Source organism: Carassius auratus, chromosome 7, assembly GCF_003368295.1.
Source record: "Carassius auratus strain Wakin chromosome 7, ASM336829v1, whole genome shotgun sequence".
In the NCBI taxonomy this organism is placed as follows: domain Eukaryota; kingdom Metazoa; phylum Chordata; class Actinopteri; order Cypriniformes; family Cyprinidae; genus Carassius; species Carassius auratus.
In genome coordinates this window covers 12292133-12316529 of record NC_039249.1, presented here as the reverse complement: position 1 = coordinate 12316529, position 24397 = coordinate 12292133, and the positions used below count along the sequence as shown (strand labels likewise).

General features: G+C 37.7%; 1 protein-coding gene and 1 long non-coding RNA gene across 10 annotated transcripts in view; one reads left to right on the top strand and one right to left on the bottom strand.

Moving 5' to 3' along the window:
* tjp1a (tight junction protein 1a) overlaps window positions 1-13716 on the bottom strand; it is a 103169-nt gene extending 89453 nt beyond the window's left edge. For 2 of the 9 annotated variants that reach the window (XM_026267373.1, XM_026267364.1), the window contains exons 1-2: window positions 13249-13488; window positions 1701-1857 (exon numbers count right to left, since the gene is read on the bottom strand). In XM_026267373.1, coding sequence (XP_026123158.1) covers window positions 1701-1857; window positions 13249-13343 — 252 coding nt within the window. In that variant the 5' untranslated portion in view covers window positions 13344-13488. Of the gene's footprint in view, window positions 1-1700; window positions 1858-13248 lie in introns of all 9 variants that reach the window. The other 7 variants (XM_026267366.1, XM_026267365.1, XM_026267371.1 and 4 more) reach the window with 5 other exon arrangements.
* Window positions 13355-18162, top strand: LOC113105953 (uncharacterized). The gene is made up of 3 exons (XR_003292421.1): window positions 13355-13494; window positions 16131-16234; window positions 17402-18162. It is a non-coding gene; the product is annotated as an uncharacterized LOC113105953 (long non-coding RNA).
* Window positions 18163-24397: the final 6235 nt, after the last annotated feature.

Sequence of the window (24397 nt, the reverse complement as noted above, 5' to 3'; positions counted from 1 at the left end):
CCAGAAGCCATTTTCCCCACTGCTCTATTTAATTCGGACATGTAGCCGTAAATTATAGAACGTTGCAGTGCCATGTTATGCTTTGAGTAAAAAATAGCTTGTTTTGATACAAGTGAATATCTCAAATTAAATAAAAAATTTGACTTTTGTGTTAAGTAAATCTCTGGAGGGAAGAAGAAGAAGAAGAAGAAAGAATTCATCTACATCTATATTTAACAGCACCTTGGGACAGTGAGTACACTGACAAAGCAGTCATGATCACACAGTTCTTTTCTGGTTAAGATGGATTATTTTAAGTTTACTTTAAAGAAACAGCTCGCCCAAAAATAAATGTTCTGTCATTATTTACTCACCCCAGTGTTATTCCAAACCGAATGACTTTCTATTTTCTGCACAGAAAAGGAAAAAGTATATATAAAACTGCCACTGAACTGAGGTTTCAAACTTTAAAAAGTACACTACATTCAGTTTTCTGTCCAAGTCACATGAAAGGTTTGTGTGAGAAAAATTATTCACCGAATTCCAGACTGAAATAAATTTTTCTCTTTAGGATGTTCAGTAACATTGTCTGGCATTAAAAATGTTTTTTTAATCAAATTATATAATGAATCAATTGACCCAGATCCCAGGTTGGGTTATTTAGCTCTTAAGTTCAACTTGTTGACTCCATGATCTGTTCACAGCTGTTTACAGCCCACAGGTGCAATCAGCAAATAACTTCAAGTTCAGTCTTTATGTCACCCAAAGCTTATGAATGATCTCAGAAGACTTAAAACATAGTGCTCAGGTCATATGGACCACTCTTATGACGCCTTTGCATACTTCAAAGGGGGCACCGGATGCAAAGTTCATTTTTACATGGTGTTTGCATATAAATGTGTATTAGTGTGTGGACACATCCACCCTACAATGATAAAAATGCAATCACTTAATTTTTTTTAAATCCCAAAAAAACATAAACAGTCTCAATTATAGAGCAGTTTTGTTTTTCTGAGCTGTATTAAATGTAAAAAATTAACATAAGAGTCTTCATTCTCTCCTGACATCAGAGTAATTGAGGATGCAATGGATTAGCTTTGCTTTTGATGGTAATGCTCCACCAAATACACAAAAAACAGATGGGTGGACTGAGCAGTAGCTTCTTTGCATTTAAAGAGACATGCACTGCTGTTTTTGACAAGGTAAAAAGATGTTTTACATGGCCAGTGAGGATTTTTAACCAAGGTATGTTACAGACACTTAATGAAGAATCATACCAACGTGGGGAAAAGTTGTCCCCTTTAAGTTTAAAGGCCTCAGTTCCATTCTTTGTAACTGCCTTTTAGGTTTGGAATATCATAGGAGCGAATAAATTATTGCAAAATGTTCATTTTTTGATGAAGTGCTTCTTTAAGTTACAATTTAAATGCAGTGTTATGTCAAGACAGATTTGAGACTGGTGACATTGGCGTGCAGCGAAGGATGCATTTGGTCTGCATCACAGTATCAGGATTACCAGAGAATTAAAAAAATAAAAAAATAAATAAAATCACAGCTGTGATAGGAACATTTATATAGAGGCAACTGTGACTAATTTCTTCCCAAAACAGTCAAGCTAAGCCAATGACTCTCTCAGCACATGCTCAAGAGGTGTTCTCACTCTGCCTGTGAAAAACAAGTGACTGAATGACATCATCTCTGTATGCACTAAATTGACTCACATTGCAGTCCAGTAGATCTATACTGTCCAGGCTCTTGCTTCTGTGGATGCGGCCCTTGATCCTGCGCAGTGATGGTTTGCCCTGACTCACAGCCGCAGCAGGTGGCGTCGCAGCAGAGGCAGCGGAGGCAGCGGGGGCTTCTGAATCAGGTGGCACCCTGCAGTGGAGAGACATTAGCACATAATCATACGGCATGCTGGGATCCTTAATGTCCAGTCAGACCAGATGCTACCAACATTTATACGCTTTAGCCAAAGTGTCTAAGATTCAAGGTACTGTTCAAAAGTTTAGGGTTTGTTGTTTTTGAAGAAATTGTAAATATTTTGACTTTAGTAAGGATGCTTTAAATTAATCAAAACTGACATATTTTTAAAAGTAAATACATATTACAAAATATTTATATTTTATAAAAATACTGTTCTTTTAAAAGCTCAAATTATAAAAAAAAAGGAAAATAATTAAATACATTTCCACCTTTTTTCAACATTTCAGCCATTTCTTCAAATCAGCATTTTAGAATGATTTCTGATTATTATGTGACCAGAGCCGATACTCTCTATATGCAAAATACACAAGCTGCATAGGGCCCCCAAAACACCAGGGGCCCTTTGCTCTTAAAGATGATTTCAATTTAGTTTTGTTTTTGAATTTGGCCAGCAGTTATGAAACATGAATGTTAATTTCTTTCTATGTAAAAATCAGTCAAGTCATGTAATGTAAATGTCATACAGTTTTGGTCGAGACTAAAAAAACGAGTTGAAAGCATACTGAGTCGCAGGAGAGACACTGTTTCTCAAGAGCTTTCCAAGAGCATGATTCGAGATGGAGTGAAACACGGACAAATGTGTTTCATTTATTCGTTCATAACCACTCATACCCCACTTCAATCAGAGTCTCATCTCCCATTCCCTTTAAGAGCCAGTTGCACTTGTGCCATGGCAGATTTGCTATTTACACGGCAGAATTTGCAAGTGTGAAGACAGAACGCATCTCCAGAGATGAAACTGAGCTGCTTGTGTGCGATCAAATAGGTAGCCTAATGCAATGAAATGACTATCCATTATGACATGTAGGCATTTTTATATTTATGTAGCCTACACAATAATAATCTTTTACATTGCAATGCTTAAATGTTTTTTATATTTGCATGTTTGTGTGCTGCTGTGCATTCCTGTGTGTGTAATAAGCAGCGTGCTGTGGACCTGCCTATGCTAACTTACAAAAAATAAATAAATAAATACAATTTAACTACTGCATTCATTCTACTATTCATTGATTGATTCATTCATAACTTCTCAAAACCTAAAATATTCCACCCCCCACCACCCCATTGGCCGACACAGTTTTGCGTTGGACCCGAGAAGATCGGCTCAGCATGTGACACTGAGGTAATGGCTGCTGAAAATTCAGCTTAGTCATCACATGAATACATTACAACTCTAAAAATAGAAAACTGCACTTTTAAATTGCAATAATATTGCACAATATGACTCTTTTTCTGTACTTATGATTCCATTAAGGCAGCCTTGATGTGCATAAAAGACATTACTCAAATATATTAAAAGCATCTTTTGAACAGGAAATGTTTGAGCAGAATGCATGTTTTATCAGTTCATACATCCCCAGTGAATCTAACCCAGGACAAATTTTTGAGCTACTGCAAGGAACAACTACCTATATTAATTAAATGTTAAATAGTATAGAGTTAGTAATATATTAATAAGATTTCGCAGGGTAAATTAGGGACATCTTTTGCATTTTACTTGATGGAGCAAGAAATATACACATCAGAGTTTAGGTGTCATCATCACCATCTCGTCTCTGATTACCCTAATCCAACTAAAATCCAAGCTTATCATAAAAGGGTCTTATGTAACTCTACACTCACCACTAGTATAGACTGACTGTTTTTTTGTTAAGATTAGACTTTGTATAATGTGCCTGCATCAAAGATTCCAGAAACGTTTCTCTCACTTACACCCATATGGATCTCTCTTCTCTCACAGGAGGTGTCTGCTAGCGTAAATTAGTGCAAGGAGCAATTAAACCCTTGGGATATATTGGCCATGATAGCTTTAATGCTCTCATAAAAACCAGTGTCTCCATAATTAGAGGTGCTTTCTAAGGCAAGCGTCACTGTTACCATTGCTCACATTTACGGTAAGGGATTTAAACAACCTATAACCCTAAGTAATTCATTTTGGGGCCTGAAAGCATCCAGCATGGTTTGTACTCAGGAGATGAACAATACCCCAAATCATGCATGAGGAGGAGTGTGCCATTACTTTTCAGTGATCTAAAAAGATCTGTATCTCGAAACCAAATATCACACAGACTGAGAGTACTAATTCTCTCTCCCACATTTTCTCTGTTTGGGCCAAAATCCACAGGGGTACTGTAAGCAGGTGATCCCTTGGGAAAAGCCAGAGAGGGATTTGTTTTAGTCCTGTCACTGGGTTATTTATGTAACCCCAGTAGCATTTAGGAATGAGTATCACCTTCCAGTTTGATTTTTCTGCTGCTGTCTCTTGTCAGACTGAAGAGACAAGAGAGCCTGAAGTGCACACACACAGTGAGAACAGCAGAATCCCATTATGAAATCCTTAAAACCAAATACGCTCAGAGTAAAGCACTGAAGATCCATATTGTTCAGTAGTCTATTGGTGCCTTGTAGTAAAATAAAAACAAATACTTGCCTGAAGCTTTATAATTGGCTGATATCACTGAGATTCAAATGAATAATTAAATAAACTAATAAAGTTTAAATAAAATCAGATCTATGGGCAGCAGAATGACCGCTTTCCACTATTTGATGACACACTGAGTAACTGAAAAAAATAAAATAAAAAACATATATAGAAAAGTAAAAAAAAAAACACAAAAAAAATTGGATTAATGTGCATTTGATTGACTTGCTTATCAGATGATACACAGAATAAAAAAACAAAATAAATATAATAAAAATTACCCTAATAAACATATCACATTTTCAACATATTTTTGTTCACTTGTTTACACGGACAGCTCCACCATTATTTAAATTAACAGCATGTAAAAAATAATATAAAATGTATCTGGTGACTGAACATGTGTCAGAACTTCTATTCCTGTTTAAGAGGGCTTTTTTTTTCAGAAAAGAAGTTAAACCCAAGACTAAACCTGACCAAATAGGCCACTCCAATTTTGAATTTTCGTATCCATCTTCTCCATAGCCAGTTTTTGTTCCCAAAAGGGCAGACAGACTGAGTGACAGTGGCCCTTCTGTCCACTTCCTCTAATTTTTGCATGGTGGTCAGGCTGAGACACGTGCTCTTTCGCTCCCTGGCAGAACACACTCAACGATTCATTCCCCAAACCAGAGAGCAGTCTGGCCAAAGTGAGAGCCTTGGATCCCATTTGCTGCTGTGAATGCCTCTGATTGGCAGGCAGAGCACCAGAGCTGGGCTTCTCTCCCGTGACCTCCACACTGCCCACGATCCCTAGAGGATTTGCACTAAACCCAAGAGCACTGTATTCAATCTGGACCGGCTTCTGTTGCCACCAAGCTCTCTCTCTCCCTTTTCTCATCTCTCTCTCTCTCTCTCTCTCTCACGCACACACACTGTCTGTTATTCTGGGGACTCATTCACACACTGTACTAAGCAGAAGCTTAACCCATCTGCAGTACAAGAGCGGAAGAATTTAAATAAACTAATCTATTCACATAACACAAGTATTAAGAAAACCAACATAACAATTACCTCAAATATATCTCTAAAATTTTAACATATACATGCTATTATTTTAGACATATAAAAGCTAATAATTTAATTTTGGAAATACATTGTTTAAATATGATGCTTACTATTTTTTCACACATTATGAATGGGTCTGCAAAGGGGCTTCTTAATATTTGGGTGTCCCTGGCATAAAAAAAGTTTGAAATACCCTGGCTTTCTAAAAACTTTTATCGCTTGTTGCTTTATCATGTCTGGTTACTTTACACCTTTATCAAGGCCAGAAAGCAGGTCCCTAAACAGGAGCAGAGATGGGTACAGTAAAAAAAAAAAAAGGCACAGTAAAATGCTGATCATTTATCACTTTTTTGAGGCTCTAGCATTATTGTGCAAAGTGAAAAATGTCTAAACTGCAACTAATTTTTGGCCAGGAAAATATTACATACTGAAGTGTCCTTTCCTTGGCCCTAAAGAGTAATGCACTAGTCTGTCCTGTGTATCCACCCCTCTCAGCTTCACAACAAACAAGAGCATTTCCTTCAAAAGGAAAAACACTACTCACGACTCCTCTAAGAGGTGAGCTTCATGAATGTTACATGAAGTCTTGCCTAGAAATAGCAATTCTTCCAGCTCAGTGTGAGTGTTTTAAGAGGTCAATGGCACTGGGAGATCCTGCGAGCACTGATTACTGTACCATTCACACACACTACACATTTAACAAATCATTGAATTGAAGTGTTAATTTTAGTTATAATATATTAATAATATATTAATGAATTTGATGTATAAATTCTACTACTTTTGTACTATATTTAATATCATAAAAGTAAACATGTTCTATGACATTTCTAGCACCTGTGTTTTCCCAATCATCTTGTGTTTATAAGCCCATTTCCATTCAGTTCAAGTTCGTTGGAAATTGTACATCTACCTTTGTGTTTCCGGTGCACCTGTCTCCCCCGTGTATTCCTGTAGCCTATTGAATTAACAGAAGATTTTTCCATGCATTCCTGGTTTCCTTATTCCTCGCTCTTCGACTTTAAGCAAAGTGTGACATTGGTAGGGTTTTTAGTTTCATAAAGCATCATTTAATTTTTCTTAAAACCATTTATCTCCTAGCATAATTCATGTCATTCTATTTGCGTAAATGCATTCATGCCATTTCTGAACAGTCAGTTTAACTATTCATAAAAAAATCTATATTTTCTATTCTCTATTCTACTTTTTGCAATGACTATTCCCCATATTTAAAGAAATAACATTTAAAGAAAAGAAATCCATCACAAGATGCTACAGAATCACATTTATAGTCATTTGTGTATGTTAATATAGCCCATTGCCATCAGTGCTTGTGGCCCCGTGGGCAGTGAGTTGACGTAGTGCTGTTGTGCTTCGGCTGTCCTGAGATCAAATCCTGGTTCATGGACTTTTCCTTATCTTATCCCCATCTCTCTCCCACTTTACTTCCTGTCCACCATCTGTCCTATCTAAATAAAGACATAAAATGCCAAAAATAAATCGTACAAGAAAAAAAAAATAGCCCACAGCCAAGGATGTGTGATCATTCATGCCACGCTCGGCATGCTCTAAGTTAACAGAGGTGATGTGCTCGTGTGAGGGTTCAACATAAACAGATAGCCCAGCAAGGCCATGCCGTATGACATTGCATAGTCGGAGGAGCAGAGACCTTGTGCCGATGTAGATCCATTACTCAGTTCAGTGATTGTGACACTACCTTCTTATGATACATTCATTCAATAGGATGCCAAGGTGAGGGCAAGGAGCTTTGATGTATTCATGTCAGTGATGTACACACCTGATATGAGAGAAAATAAGACCGTACTTTGGGTGTGTGCTGATTGCAAGCTGCGATAGTTTTAAGGCTAAACTGCATAACTATGAAAAGAAAGTGACCTGAGGATACTACCAGTCATCAAATCTTTCTCAGATGAAAGCGGACAAGTAAGACTCACTCTGCGCGATGTGCTTTGACCAAGACCAGTTTCAGCTCCAAACTGCTTCATGTTCAAAGAGCACTAATAAAAATGTTTCTCTACAAATGCATTCGCAAATTATCATAGAGCCCCCATCACTTTTGAAGTCTCCATGGGGGTCTGGTTTAAAGACCCATGTTACTGAGTGATATTTTACGCAATGACTCTGCATTCAAGCTCAGTAACAAGGTGTTTTCAAATGGTCTCATGTAACGTTATGCTCTATAGCCATTCCTGGCACGAAGAGTTGGATGCTTTCTGCAGAGCAATCAAGTGCAACTTACCAAAGACATCAAGGGTCAAACTAAATCTGCAAATCTGCATCCAAATTCTTAAAACTCACCACCTCAGTCTTGGGTGAGTCTCCTTTAATGTCTTCAGGAGAAGCAACTCAAGTGGAGGAATCATCTGGGAATTTTTGTACAGAGTTCATGATGTAAACGCAGAAGTAGAGATACAGACGCAACACACGGCTTTAGTCTAAGCAGCCCTTCTGTAATGATTCCTCCTCTTCACCCGTCGTTCAGAGGTTAATCTGCAACACTCATCCCTGAATCCCATTAACACTGCACAGGCTCCTGTGACCTGGACAGACAGGTCTTTCCCTCTGCTTTCCTAAAATGACTGTGTAATCATGAAACCTAGATTAATACCACCAAAGAGTTTAGAAAGTCACAAGACTACAAAGCAAAGAATATTACAGCAAGTATTAAACTTTAAGCATGCGGAAATCTATGTGTTTGTGTTGGTGGTCACATTGATGGGATAACTGTAAATAATCTAAGCAGTGGACCTTTGACATAAGATGACCAGGAGCAGAACAGAAAGTGACATGCTGATTAGGTGGGCCAGACAGCTTCGACAGATGGAGAGGGAGATTAGGGATATAGACGTGTATCAGACATGACAGTACAACGGTCACAGGCCCATGCGTAATGTCTCCCACCGTTCACCCGTCCTGTACACACAAACACAACCTGGCACATGCACCTAGAGCAAAAGGCAGGCCTAGCCACAAATTCAGCAAAATCATAAAGACAAACAACTCTGACATGGAGAAAATGTTTTAAATGTTGCCAGATTTAAAAAATGTGCCAGAGCATGGTACAAACTTATAGTATGGTAAAGGTGTATTTTTGTTTCTGGGGATCAAACCCATGCATAATAGAATATTTAAAGGATTCAGTTCATTTCTCATGTCACCCCCATTTTAAAAGTTTGGGATCTGTAAGATTTGTTGTTGCTTTGAAAGGAATTAATATATTTATTCAGTAAGGATGCATTGTTCTAAAAAAAAAAAAAGGTTTCTTGAGCACCAAATCAGAATATTACAATGATTTCTGAAGGATCATGTGACACTGAAGACAGGAGTGATGGCTGCTGAAAATTCAGCTTTGACATTACAAGAATAATTTAAATAATTTAAAGGGGTCATATGATGCAATTTCAATTTTTCCTTTCTCTTTGGAGTGTTATGAGCTCTTTGTGCATAAAGAAGATCTGTAAAGTTTCAAAGATTAAAGTCTCAAATCCAAAGAGATATTCTTTATAAAAGACTCGTCTGCACCCCTAAAACGGCTCGTTTTAACACACCCCACATCTCTACGTCTCTATGTGGGAAGATTTGCATAACGCCGCCCAGATGATCTCACAAAGAAAGAAGGCGTACCTTTTATTCTGGTTTTAATTGCCGCCACCAGCTACTACTTTGTTTGCCCTTCCAAAAGAGGACACAACTAGAAATCATGTTTATATCACGTTTATAATGGTGTTTAATGTTTATGTCTCGTCGCTCTGGCTGGACAGGGGATCATAATATGTCATGGGGCATATCATTTCCGTCACACGCTTGAGGTACTGGTCAATCACAACGCACTTGGATAGCTGGCCAATCACAGCAGACCTCGTTTTTCAGACAAATGAGTTGTAAAAATCAACACGTTTCAGAAGGCAGGGCATAAAGGAGAAACAATAGTGTACAGTATGTGAAAAATTATGTTTTTTTAACCTTAAACCGCATAAACATTTCATACTACCAAATAATGTTCTTTTTAGCAACATCATATGACCCCTTTAAATAAGAAAAGTTTAAATTCCAATAATATTTCACAATGTTACCATTCACTGTATTTTCATCAAATAAGAGCTTCCTTAATTAATTTAAGCGACTTCTTTCACAAACATTTTTGAACGGTTGTATACATGCTGGACCTTAAGATTCAGGTAAAATAAAAAGAAGGATTATTACTTTAGTCTAAAAAAAATCTAATTTCAAAGTTCATGTAAATGTATTGCATGGTAGTCCTGTAGACGAGTGTTACAGAAACAGGACACTTTCTGCTGTTATGACTAAGCATTGTGTCACACCCTCAGGTTGCAGCTTCAGCTTGGTGACCAACTGCATGTTGTTTTTATCCTGCAGGTCAATATGGTGAGTACTACGAGTCAGCCCGGCTAAAAGCAGATCTGACTCAAGGATCAGAGGGGTCATACTTGTCCAGGCCAGCCCACCAGGAGCAAAAACTCTGAGGCCTTATGTCATCATCCCTCCCTGTGGGATGTTTTTTTAAAGGAGTCGTGATTAAGAAGTTAAGGGACAGGTTTAAAAGTCATAAAGTGGGACACTTTTAGAGGACAGTGTTGTGCTGTAGAGCTAATCAGATTGAAACCATACTATAACCAAGTGGCTTATAGAGAGAAATATTGTGTTGCATTAACTTTAAACAAATTGTTCACCCAAAAATAAATATATAGCTTAGTTAGGTTAATGCTATATTGAATTTACCATGGATAAAAACAAGGCTGTAAGGGATTTACAGTCTTCACAAATCACACACTTTATTATGCCCTTTTATTCTTTTTTGAAGATTTTTTTTTTCTAAGTCTTTCATCAGCTGTACATTTGGCATGCTGTTAAACAACAGTACAATCCATTGAACTTGATGTACTTCTAGCCATCACCACCTTGTTTTCATTCCTGTCAAAAAGTAAATATGGCACTAAAGTCTATTGAGTAAATTTTCAGCAAATTGTAAGTTTTGGGTCTCTATTCCTTTAACTAAATGATCGTAATTGGGCACTTGCATTATGTTTAATTTCACTTAAGGTTTTGTGATCAAAGTTTGTGTTAATAACTCTCTACATCCAATTCCCAATCTCCACATTCCCACTTTTTAAACCATTTCAACTTTAAGCAGAATCCCCCTACAACCCCTCAAACACATAACCCTCTTTAAAAGACATTCCACACGAGGAGGCTGTGGGGTGGCAGAGGAGCAAGAGCCGTAAGGCAGGGATGAGGCAGTCATGAGTCAGTAAACCCAGGGTAATCTGTCCATCACAGTGCCACAAAGCATCTGAAAGGAGATTACAATCTCACGGCAGAGTGGAAAACGTGTAAAAAATAAAATAAATAAAAAACCTAGAGAAACAGCTATTTTATCCTGACTACACATCCCTGAAACAATGACAATGTTGAGGACATGGAGAGAAATCAGTGTCAATCAGTGCTTAGATTTTCTCCCTTGTGCCTACTCGAGTTACTGAAGCTCAGCATTGTCAGTTTTGACACTCTGAAACTCTTTTTAAGTGTTGGGGCACTTTAGAAGCTGTATTTTAGTCTGACACAATCAATAAAATTTACTCTGCTGTCTTTATTAGGTTTTTGTGATATCAGACTTACAGACCTCGCATGATGTTCTTGTGGCTCGCCTTCATCTAGCATGCACACTGTAACAAAAAAAAATATTTTTTTACAAGTTCCACTGTAATTATTAGTGAAATATACTAGCAATTTCTGAGTGGATATTTTTTCACCAAATTTTCAGAGTATGTTTGAATCAGACTACAATTTTTCACCACATTGCGCATTTGTTTCAAAAGGCAAGTGACACATGGCAATACTTAATTATACGGTTTAACTGTTTGAGTGTCCAAAAGGAAAACATGTACTTTTGTAACACTGGATAATGTAGAGCTACAATCATTGTTAAAAAATAAAAGGGGCTCTGGTTCCTTGGACAATAAAGTCTTGCTTTTGAGATTCAAGTGACCTGAGGACTGGTAGATGATGGCTGAATCAAATTTAATATTGCAAATTGGTGGTTACTTGTCTTGGGGTTTCTTTTTGTACCTACAATGATCATGTAATTATTAAAGGCAAAATTATATTTTCTGGAAGTTGCAATTAAAATCCACTCTGCTCAACACACTTGAGGGGGTTTGGGGGTGTGATGCTTCTGGGTGAGTTCATGCATCATTAAGCAAGTGAGAGAACAATGGCTTGCAGGAGGCAACAGACAGACATCTGGGAGGGTGCAATACAACGGTCGCCTACCACTGTCAACACATTCGTTTGCCACGCTCACGGTATGAACAGGAACCAGCAGAGAGCCAATAACTGCAGGCTAGCTGGATGGATGGATGCCTCCATTATGACAATAATGTAACATAATTCTGATGAAACCCCCCCCACTCCCCTTATCAATGCACGTGACTGCTGTGCTGATGGGAATGTGGTGATGCCAACACACGACATACTCTTGTGAATCTTTTCAGGAGACAACAAGTGACAAGATAAATGGTTTATATATTATTTGGACAACAAGTGATTAAAATGTATATATTTTATAAAAGTCAATTTATTTATTTTGAATATGTCGATCTCTGGAACACCATAATGAAACTGATTAAATACAGTAAGGATAGCACAAAAGAAATGCATTTGAATTTCAAATGGAAGCTTTTATAACTAACCTATTATCTTCTTCTCCAGATTCACCTCATTCCTAAAACATTTATCAATGGAATTCATTTGCTCATTGCATTCCATAATAGATTAAATTATAGCACCATACTAAATGATAATGCGGGTTTGCATAACATATTGTAGAACACATGGTTGAGTCTGAATTCTGAGGACCATGTGTGTGCAATCACAATCCACTGGTTTGGGTGTCAGCAGGTGTTTTGGATGGAACAGAAATGTTCTGATTGATTTTGAATATAACAAGCAAGTACAATTCAAAATAAGTAAAAAAATACAAAAATAGAGAGGTACAGTATGCAATATAATATAAATGTAATATAATAATAATAATAACCAGCTTCAACCGCCACTTGACCAGCGCACACAAATATCATTAAGATAATGAACACATGCCGTTGTAAAATCAGAGGATGTGGATAATTTTGATCTTTCATTTGGAAGAATGTTGCAAATGCACTGAGAGGTAATTGTTAAATGGATTTGAGTGGCTGCACCCATGTGATTAATAAGCTGTCTGAGTGCATTCAGCGTGGAAGGCACTGGAGAATGAAAATGAAAAACTAACCAAGTCAATTGCAAGCGCAAAATATCATTACATAAATATTAAATTCATTTTTGTAATAGGTTATTATCGCCAAATCAACTATTCAGGATCAACAACATTATTTCTTGGTCCATATGTTGGGGTTTTTTATACCAGAGAAGAACCAATTCAGTCTATCACCAGTGTACAAAGAGAGAGAGTTACAGCACAACAACATATCAATGAGACAAAAACAAAAAACATTAAGAAAAATTATTAATATAAATTATAAAATATTTTAGAGATGAAAGATGAAAAAAATGTTGGTTCAAGAGAAGAAAAGAGCAAAAACTCAAACAAAAGGAAGCATAACAGCTCTAATAGTGCGGTCAAAGATAAAATGCAACAGTTTCTCCATCTATTCCTCTGTCCATCTCTTTTTTCTTCCTTTTTTGTGTTTGACAAAACCCCGGCGCACGTCACACTTCACTCTCCTCCCATTCCACACTCACTTGCTCACTTCTCAAACTGTTCAGTTTCTACTCACCACAGCTGTCTCTTTGGAGGGATGCAGTCGTCTTTGTTGGAAGCTGTCACTCCCATGGCCATCTGCATCACTGTTATGTATTTCTGGTACTTCATATTGTCCACCACGAAACCAACATAGGTGAGCTTGTGCGCGTCTATTCCCTGGCATCCGTCTGCGCCGGGTCCGCCTCGGTCACTTTCAGAGCGCCATTTCCAGTGCTGAGGGACTGACAAGGAAAACACTCCTCAAGAAGCGCGGCAAAAGGTACCATGCCGCTAGGACCCATGTCTGTTGTGACTCTGTAATCTCATTAGTGCTCTGAATAGCCAGCTAATCCATTCAGTGTTGGTCAGGAGCGGCACATTGTTTGTGCGTGCTCCTCGCGAAGCACTTTCTGTTCTGAAAACACTCAGAGAGAAACTCTGACAGAAGCCAGTGGCAAGTGACAGCGGCTGAGCATTTGTGTGTGAGGTAGGAGAGAGGAAAAGTGTGCATGTATATACGCACAAAAAGAGAGAGACAAGGGAGAGGGAGGGAGAAAGAGAGAGAGAGACGTGCAAATGCTCTGGAAGAGCAAGAGTGGGGGTGAGAAGCAAAGAGCGAGAGAGACAGACAGCGAGAGAGCATCTCTCAGATGGCACGGAAATAGATTTAAGAGTATCTAAACATAATGTCAGATGGTTTACAAAACATCTCGGTTCTTCCAGCTCACAAAAACATCTCAATGCAAGTCAGATCAAAATTGAGCATTCTGTGATTTGGGCTCTGTGACCGGTGTTTACTAATGGCAGAGGGGGATGGGAGACATGCAGGAATAGGATCGAGGGAGATGTGAAGAAGGGGAGAGAAGGCACAATGAATTTTTTAATCCCTAACACATGCACATAATCATCAGTAAATTAACTGGACACACAGATTAAGTTTTGCAACCTAACGAATAGGGATGCAGCAGTGCTATTTTAATCCATGTAAAGCATCATTCTGCCCCAAGCAACAAACCTAAACAAGAGCTATTACAATGACTACCTGCTGAGCTTCTTTCAGTCTCAATCTGCTTAAGTAACCCTCATCTGATACCGCAGAGGTCTAAAGAGCAGCCGTTGTTAGCCTGACCATTGGATGCTTTAACCAAGTTAAAGCACTGGCTTAATTAGAAAGGGCACTTTGCCATTAGATAAAAGAACGTTGTTTGTCATATGCTTTAAGGGAACCAGGGCATACAATAGGATCAATTGTAAGTGCCTTTGATTTCCTAACTAAGCAATGTTTTTGTCTTTCAACAGACACTTTTTACTTGTACCTGTAATTGAGTGCTTTGTATTGGAAAGCAATTTCAGTAACCGTTATTCCTTCCTGGCTCCAGCCCACATGGGCCTGAAGGACATCCAGATCCTTAACCTTTAGGCCTCTGAAGCACTTAATGAGATGGGGGATTGAGAGAGGGGGCTCTACACTTAAATAGGCATGTGATTAAGAAATAGAATTAAGTGATTAGCGAGTCCATTGTAATTGTGTAGAGTGAGATTGATTGATTATTATAATGGACCTCTTGGGTGTGCTGAACAACTATTTGTCATGCTGTCAAATAACTAAAGGAACTTTGTGACTCACAAAAAGTCACAAAGCAATTGATCTTCTATGGGTTATAATATTGCAGGAAATACCTATCCACAAGCTATACGGAGTAAAATGAAATGCGAGCAGGCAGTGGTTTGAGAGCCCACAGGAGAGCCCATTAACCTTTTTAGGTTAAGAATGACTAAGAGAGATGCTCTTCAGTGAGGTCAAACACCAACACGCACTCAGAAATATCACAGAGATTATGTGGAGCCTGAGAGTTTCGCTATTTGATGGAAATTTTCGCAGTACTTTTATATCAAAGAAAATAAGCGCACTAATAACTTTGTCTCTCAACGCATTTATTTTCTAATAGAGCTAAAAGAAATACGAACAAGTTACCCCCAGCAATTATGTCCATCTAAGCTATTGAACTGAGCCTCACTAATGAATCATATCGTCCTACTAAATATAGCATCTATAATACTGTATGAGTCATACTGAAAGAGGTGTTAAGTAGGTGTTAAGTAGATCATAGATACATATTTTAAAGAAAATAAGTTATTTAACAGGAATAATCTCTCTCTTTTTCTCCCTCTCTCTAACTTAAAGGGAGAGTAATTTAAAATGTGGTGAATTGATGCATTTCTAAGGAAAAATATCCATATTTAAAACTTTATAAACTGTAATCTCTAACTTTTACTAAATGTCGTATGTGCATTTACAATAGAACGCCGCTCCAGGCGGATGACGTATGATGTCAGGGTAGTGTAAGCACTGGTGAGAAGTGATGAATACGGAAAAACAGCAGAGAGAGCAAAACAAAACACTGCTCAGATATTAGAAGTTCCACGATGAGTGGGGCGGGGCCAGGCCGGTGGAGTGATTGGGAAATGAGCAACACCTGCTCCACTCACTGGTCTCGAGTCCCAAGGAGGAGATGGAAGGATATAAAAGAGGAGCAACGACTTTTGTATCCTTCTGATCTCCTCCATGGGACCCGAGACCGGTGAGTGGAGCAGGTGTCGCTCATTTCCAAATCACTCCACCGGCCTCGCTCCATTCCCACGGCTTTCGGCCCCGCCCCACTCGTCACAAGTACAAAACAAGGATTTGTAAAGAAAAATCTCTCAGGATTTCGATATAAGCCAAGAGACTGGTTTTCCTTTGCTGTAAACAAAACTTCTCACGAGACAAGCATATTCTCCCTGGAGCTTACACTACATCCTACGTCATCTGCTGGAACGCCACTCTTTCGTGACTGTGCGTACGTACGAGCTAGAGATTATAGTTTATTAAGCTTTAAATATGGATATTGTTCTTACAAAAATGTCTCAAATCAGTTCAGGTGGACTTTATAAACCCCCGGGAGCCATGTGGAGTACTTTTTTATGATGGAAGGACACACTTTATTGGACTTCTTGTGGACTGCTGAATATATATTCAGGTTAGATGCTAACTGCATTTCATTAGCTCTGTACTTGTACTCTGCATAATGACAATAAAGTTGAATCTAATCTAAAATACAGCCATTCCCTGCAATCATAAACCTTGAAAGAGCCAGGACATTTTTTTATATACCTTCGACTGTGTTTGTCTGAAACAAGAAGAAAGTTATATACACCTAGGATGGCTCGAGGATGAGTAAATCATGAGGTAATTTTCATTATTTAATGAAAATGAGAAATGTTGCCTCTAAAAAAACTAAATAAAAAACTAAAAATAAAACAAACAAAAAAAAATTAAAGCTAAAAAATAATAACAATAATATAGAGAAAGGTATATACATGTTTTATATTTTACAATAAAAAGATAGTGGGAAGTCAGAGGATAACTGCACAGAATATTAATTTAATGTCTTTGATGATATGTGACAGCAGAAATCAAAAACCAGTGCATTAAAGGCATGTAGGAATCACATGACCAAAAGGCAAGTTTCTCTTGTTAGAGCGTCCATCCTGGTCAGAGAGCATGAAGGTCAGAAATAAAGTGGTGTGTCAGCAACTTGCATGCCCTGAGGTCTCTAATAAAAGAAAGAAAATAGACTTTTCTGTCCGTTTTATTCCCTCAATACTCGTTTCTCGACAGGTCCTTGGGACACTTCAAATCAAGGCTTTAAAATGAAGACCTAGATAATAGCTCTAGTATTCTACTCACAAGCTTTGTAGATGAGCAAAAGAGTATGCATTTAATGCATTACACATCTTAATGCACACAAAAAGAAACTGTCCATGGTAGGACACGTTTCATTTACTAAATTTAGAAACAAAGTCCTGAAAATGCATGTTATGCTCATCATCATCAGTTCAGTCTGTCTAATCCATTCTAATTAGTATGATAAACACTGCATAATTCATGTTGCACTGGCCTTTTTGCAATACATAATTTATATACGTTTAATAAATTCAAGCACAGAGCTGACACTTGTGTCCCAGCCAATTATCATCTTTGCTAAAAGTGTGCAGGACTCTCTAAAGAACTACTTATACTTTGTAATGTCATTTAATAAAAGGTCAAACAATCTAAGTGACATTGTCTCATCCAGCATACCACATTTTTTGGTGTTTCCCATCTCATTTACTCGTCACATTAAATGTGTTTTAATGTGTTTCAGGGCGGTCTCTCACCAGCAAGCAAGAGTCTGGGCAGCAGAAGTAGCCCAAGGTCAGGAGAGGTGGTTGGTACACTCACACTTGCACAACAACAGACAGCCACAGCAGGTTTTCCTATTAAAACCTCACACCTTTCAGTCACAGATGACAGTGAGGTGCTTAACTGAGAAGACGGCGACCGGCCTGCTGAGCAGAGGACACACATTGATTAAAGCTGGCATTTAAAAACTACTTGTCGTAGTTTGTCCCTGCTTTGAGGAGCACCGGATGGGTTTAAGATGGAGATTTCCCCCGGGGACACGGTTCATGTGAACGTGTTGATTATCCTCGGCCATAAGTTACACCCTCAACTGGCCCGCGGACACAATTAATCACATGACCCACTGCGGCGAGATTAATTCTAAAGCCTTGGACGCCCCTTCCATTCAATCATGGATGGAAATCTAAAAGAGACGGCCAATAATAGGAGCACACACAGAGACTAATGAGAAGATGAATGCTGCTACATAGGGAGAGAAAATCAAACAAACAAATAAACAAACAGATGCCCTTATTTAATCAGATTCGGGTGAAGTCAGGCAATAGAGACAGACTGTGCCGTCCACCAGCTGCTAGTTGTCACACCAGTAACTGCACTACAGGACTACTGTAACTCAACCCTAACATAGCAACCCACTCATAATCGGCATGACAAAATGACACCCGGTCATCACCATAACCCGCTCCCTTGGGGCATGAAAACTGTGGACTGTAATACTAACATGCATGAACATAATATATGCATACACACAAAAAATCTATACTTAACCATGGGAATCTTTCCACAAAGACTTTAGCTTTACCACATGCCAGAAAATTAGCATGCCATTTTGACAGCTGGCACACTTGTAACATGAAATATGCACAAAGTAATCTAAAATGTATGCATGTAAACGAGCCTCCGTTGGAATACATCACTTCCTGTTCTTCCTTCTTTTGCCTCAGATAATCTCTGATGCTACAGTTTCCCACGCATGAGCCGGTACCTCCAGTGGCATCAGGAAGTGTTCGTATTACGGAAAGGTTAGATGAGGTCAAGACTCTCTAGTTCCTGTCATAGCCCTTCTAGTCAACTCTAAAAGCAGGTTCAAGAGGGGGGTCTGTAAAAATACAGTATAAACTGTACTATTATGAAATGTTATACAAATTTAAATGCTTTTCTTTTTTAATTTATCTTAATTATTTCTTTGATAAAGCCAATTTTTTTTCCAAATGATCCTTACAAAATAATACAAATTTGTTGATTTGTTCCTTAGGAAACATTTCATCAATGGCTAAAAAGCATTCAATCATTAATGCTTTTAACACCAATGTTAAAAAAATAGTTGTGCTGCTTATTATTTTTGTAAAACCCATGATAGATTTCTTTTTCAGGAACTGTGGTAAAGATAAGTTCAAAATATGTCAGTAATTAACTTGTCAATTTTGATCAATTTAATGCATCCTTGATAAATTAAATTATTATTTAAAAAAATAATAATAAATTGGTAGTGTGTTTGCATATATATATATATATATATATATATATATATATATATATATATATATATATATATATATATATATATATATATATAAAAACACACACACGGGGTGCACAGATTTTTTTCATCCTGGTTCTCATAAGAGAAACTGGAGATTTGGTTTGGTTCTCACATTGCATATAGCGCGACACATTAAATGTAAGTATTATTATTTTTTTTTTTATAATAGTTATACTATTATTGCACATTATTTATTTAGTTTTTTAAATAAAACTAAATAATAAACTAATAAACTAACGCAGTCGTTTAACAGTTCTGGGAGGCAATTATACAGAAATACTTTGATGACAGACTTAGCACAGACATTTTTAATGACCATATAACAATATTTCAGATGCTGTGGAATGAGATCTGTCTGCTGGTTACTCAGGATTCACCATCCCATAGCGTAAAGTCACATCATTTTTTGGATGTGCATAGAGGAATTTATTTGCAAAATGCATTTCCATCTCCTACTATTTGCATTAAACCTTTTTCGCACGTCAAAAACCAACTCAAGTGAGCGTAAAAATGTTTTTGTGAATTAAGCCATTTTTATTCAAAATTCAGCGTTTCCATCACTCGATTCTGATGTAATACTTCAAAATGCACATAAAAGCAGGGTGATGTAAACCCAGCTATTGACCCTCCAAAAAGAGGGAAAGTCATAGTAGGTCCTACATCAAAGCATATTAAATGCAAAGTAGACTGGAAGGAATAAATTGGGTAGGAAAAGGTGCACAAGCAGCAGGGATGACCACAAGCTTGAGAATACTGTCAAGCAAAGCCGATTCAATGTCTGGAGTCAGTGCATCTAGAGTCACCATGCTCAGTCGTCTTCAGGAAATGGGCTACCAAGCCACTTCTGTAACAGAAACAATGTCATAAGCATCTTACCTGGGCTAAAGAGAAAAAGATCTGGACTGCTCTTCACTGATACAAAGTCCTCTTTTCAGATCAAAGTAAATTTTGTGTTTCATTTGGAAATCAATGTCTGGAGTCACAGGCACAGAATCCAAGCTGCTTGAAGTCCAGTGTGAAGTTTCCAAAGTCAGTGATTATTTGGGGAGCTGTGACGTCTACTGATGTTGGCCCATCGTGTTTTTAAGTCCAAAGGCAATGCAGCCATCTACCAGGAGATTTTGGAGCACTTTATGCTTCCATCTGATGACAAACTTTATGGAAATGTTGATCTTTTCCAGCAGGACTTTAGCACCTGCTTACAGTGCCAAAACCACTCCCAAGGGGTTTGCTGACCATAATATTACTGTGTTTGACTGACCAGCCAGCATGCCTGACCTGAACCCTATATGGAATCTATGGGATATTTTAAGAGAAACACTGGAAACACTTGCTACAACAATACAGATGAGACGAAGGCTCAGTAGTGCTTCAGCAGTGTCGCAGGCTGATCGCTTCCTTGCCGCAACTCACTGATGCTGGAGTTTGTGCTAAAGGAGCCCCGACCAAGTATTAAGTGGTCATACTTTATAGAACTTGATCTTTCATGTTTTGCAAATCCTTTTTTGATTGATCTTAGGAAATATTCTAATATTTTGATATGCTGGATCTTTGACTTTCATGAGCTGTAATCATCAAAATAAAAATAAAAACTGTTTCACTTTACATAAATAAATATAGAATATATAAAAGTTTCACAATATATATATATAACTTTTTCATGATATTAATAACAATAATTTTTTGAGATGCACGTGTATGTGTGTGTGTGTGTGTGTGTGTGTGTGTGTGTGTGTGTGTGTGTGTGTGTGTATGTATATATATATATATATATATATATATATATATATATATATATATATATATATATATATATAATGCATGTATGTACATATGTATGTAAAGTTGAAATGTGATAACTGCCAAAATAAAAAAAAAATAAAAAAAAACTCTGACGGCAGTTGACTACAGTTGAATGTGAAGATCAGTCACTTGAAATATTTGTTTTTGCTTGCAATATTTACATTCCATTCCTGTTTTTCCGAATTCCAGGAAATGCTCTCTAAGACCTATTTCTTCCTGGGAACCTCTGGACACATTGGTATAATTCAAACATTGATCTCTTGTATGCAGAAGGGACTTGCTGTCAACTAGGGGTAAAAGAAGTAAACAGGGGTTGAGGTCTTGGGCTAAGAGCTCAGTACAAGTCGAGCCATGAGGCAGGACTGGAGAAGTGATTTATGACAGTTGTCCAGAGGGCAGGGGAAAAGGCAGAGGACAGCCGAAGCAGGTGAGGGGGAAGTGCCAGACAGTAAAGGCAGTGTGCTGTTGCATTTCATAGCGGGCAGAGACAGAAGGGCAGTGAGGCATGAGGCCACAGCAGTCCCACTCTGCCTCGGTCACCTGCCTCCTACATCTCTCATTCACTCGCTCTTTCATCATCTCTCCTGTCACCTCTTCTCTTTAGTCATTAGTGCCTCACACTGAGAAAAGAGCTGACGGCTCCTGGAGTCATACAGGTCTGGAAGAACCTCAGACATACAGTATGAGCAACTGAGCTTTCTGCACCTACACCCTAAACGCTAAATTAAACAGCCACTAGTAACTGGACAGAAAGAGGCAAGGTGAACAATAAAAATCTGAAATTGTTCTTAAAATATAATACACACACACATTTTGTGACTATTATACAAACTCATATATTTTATATGAATTATGTTCTAATATTTTTTTTTAAATAACAATCAGTGTGAATTTCTGAGAATATAGTCATAAAATGAATTGTTAAGATATTATGTATAAAGAAAAGAAAGAGGTGTGCACTAACACATTCTTCAGCTTATACAGGCTGGAATAGTGCCTTCTCCTTAACAAGGGGGTCAGAATCTGACAGTGTTTCCATGGTGATGGGGTGAATGGATTTTCAGTCCTTCCAGTGGAAATTCTCTTTGGAAGGCTCGCTTTCCTTTTTCAAAATGAGTAGACTGGATGGAGAAATCTACAGAAATATAGGACAAAGCACTGTGATTACGTCAGCTGCAAATGTCTACTGTGTGTGTGGTGTGTACGTGCTTGGATGTGAGCCCATTAGAATTCAAGCATGTGCACACTTAGTCAATTTCAATCAGTGGATAAATGATGGTCTGAGAACTAAATGGAGAGATGGTTCTACTAATGTGCTATTAAAAAACTGTTTTAACAATTGCTGTTGTTGCCATGGCATCAGAACACTGTAGCTGAAGGCAAAAAAATGGTATATAGTATATAAATAATACAAAATCTCAACAGTTTTACATGAGAGAAAAGCCATCATATAAGAATCTCTCTCCTTTTTGCCAACTATTACTTAAAGGGATGGTTCACCCAAAGATGTATGACTTTCTTTCTTCTGTGGAACACATGAGAAGGTATTTTGAAGAAAGTTAGTAACCAAACAGTTTTGGTGACCATAGACTCGATGATGCAAATCTTTTTTGGGTGATCTATCCCCTTAACAGCACCATACTAACCAACCTGAACTTACTTAATGAAATAACTATTATATATATCCTGTATCTTATAGTCATTTTGGAATCATTTTGAGGCAAGTCATCGTGAGGTAAAAAATAAATATTTCACACATAATTTCATTTGCAATCTTGATAAATTATGTTAAATGACAGAACTGAGATCATTAGCAGATTCTCACACAAGCTTTTCATTTCAAGTCAATTGAATTATTACAATAAATTAATGCACAAAATTCCAAACCTTTTAAAAATAACTAAACTTTCAAGTTTTAAAAACAGCACACTTTGTACTTGATATTAGTAGAAACAGCTGAAGGATAAGAGACAGGTTTCTAAATTATATTAATATGTAGCAGATATATGAGAACATTATGTCAAAGTTAGATATGATGACAAAAAAATAAATAAATACATTTAGACTTAATGGTTCGTGTTAGGCCAATACTGACTGGGACAAATTTATAAACATTAAGGGGGAAATAGAGACAGAGAGAGACGTAGGAGCACAGGTACAGTTTTCCACTCTTATATTTTGGCAAACACGTTTGTTTAAAATCTAGTCCACTTTTCAAACAGCTTCCTTTTTCCATCATGCAAGGCCAAGCTATTTTAATTTATGTAATTACTTTTGCGTTCTTTAGGAGCTTCCTTTGGTTGAAACCTGACACTGAGCAATGCCTCTCATGTGCCTGCGTTTCACTGTGTTCACTGTTTATTTTAGCTGTTTACAGCATCAGGCCTGGTTCTGAATGAATGCCAATGACAGGAATGGGAAGGAGGGGGTATATTTCAGCTGCACCAGTCACTTCTGTATTGGCTCATCAAGGTCAGCCAATAAGATGAGAGCCAGAGCCTGTGGAGGAAGAAACCTGAACCAGCACAGCATCACAGCATGGCCCACACAAATCATGGCAAGCCAGCTTGGTCCATAACTACAGGAGATAGGAGACAGTGTCCTGTTTCAAAACTAAATTCCCAACTCTTTGACTAATTTTGAAGGAGGGTCTTTCTGAATGATGTTTAACTTCTTTACTGCGTTGTTTTAAATAGACTACTTTTGAAATGTCCTCTTCATCTTAAACTAAGCTTAAATTAGGGTGACCAAATGTGCCATTTTCCCAGTACACTTCCTGGCCAGGATTTCTATATTCCCTTAAATATCCACATTTTGGTTTTGTTTGTGCTGCGCAGACAGTGAGAGCTCTAGATTGCATTCTGAGAGTTCTCTGACCCTCCTATAGACTGCAATGTAATTAAAACTGTCATCGTCCAGAAACGTAGAAAGCAGATTGGTAAAATAATCCAGTAAAATAATCCATGTAAAATAATCCAAGAACCTGAATCTACTGACTTCCTCTGCCAATGCATTGATGAAATTAACAGTTGAATAAGCCAAAACTTTCTTCAGTTAGACAAGTCATTACATTTGGAAAACAAAGTTGAAGTTCTCAAGGTGAATGCATACATTGACTCTAGGGGTCTAACAACTAAACATTAAGTCAAGAATCTTGGTGGGATTCTGGAGACAGACCTTAGTTTCAGTACTTTTACTCCTCTATAAATCACTCAATGGCCTAGGACCTAAATACATTGCAGATATGCTCACTGAATATAAACCTAACAGACCACTCAGTTCATTAGGATCGAGTCGGTTAGAATTACCAAGGGGGTTCACACAAAACAAGGGGAGTCCGCTTTTAGCTATTATGCTATTGGAACCAGCTTCCAGAAGTGATCAGAAGTGCTAAAACATTAGTCATATTTAAATGCAGACTCAAAATCTGTCTGTTTAGCTGTGCATTTATTGAATGAGCACTGTGTGACATCCGAACTGATTGCACTGTATTTTATGTAAAATGTTTGCTGTTCTGTGTCAGCTGCATCACACGGATTAATTACATTGCTGTCTATGGAGGGTCAGAGAGCTCTGAGAATGCATCAAAAATATCTTAATTTTTATTCCGAA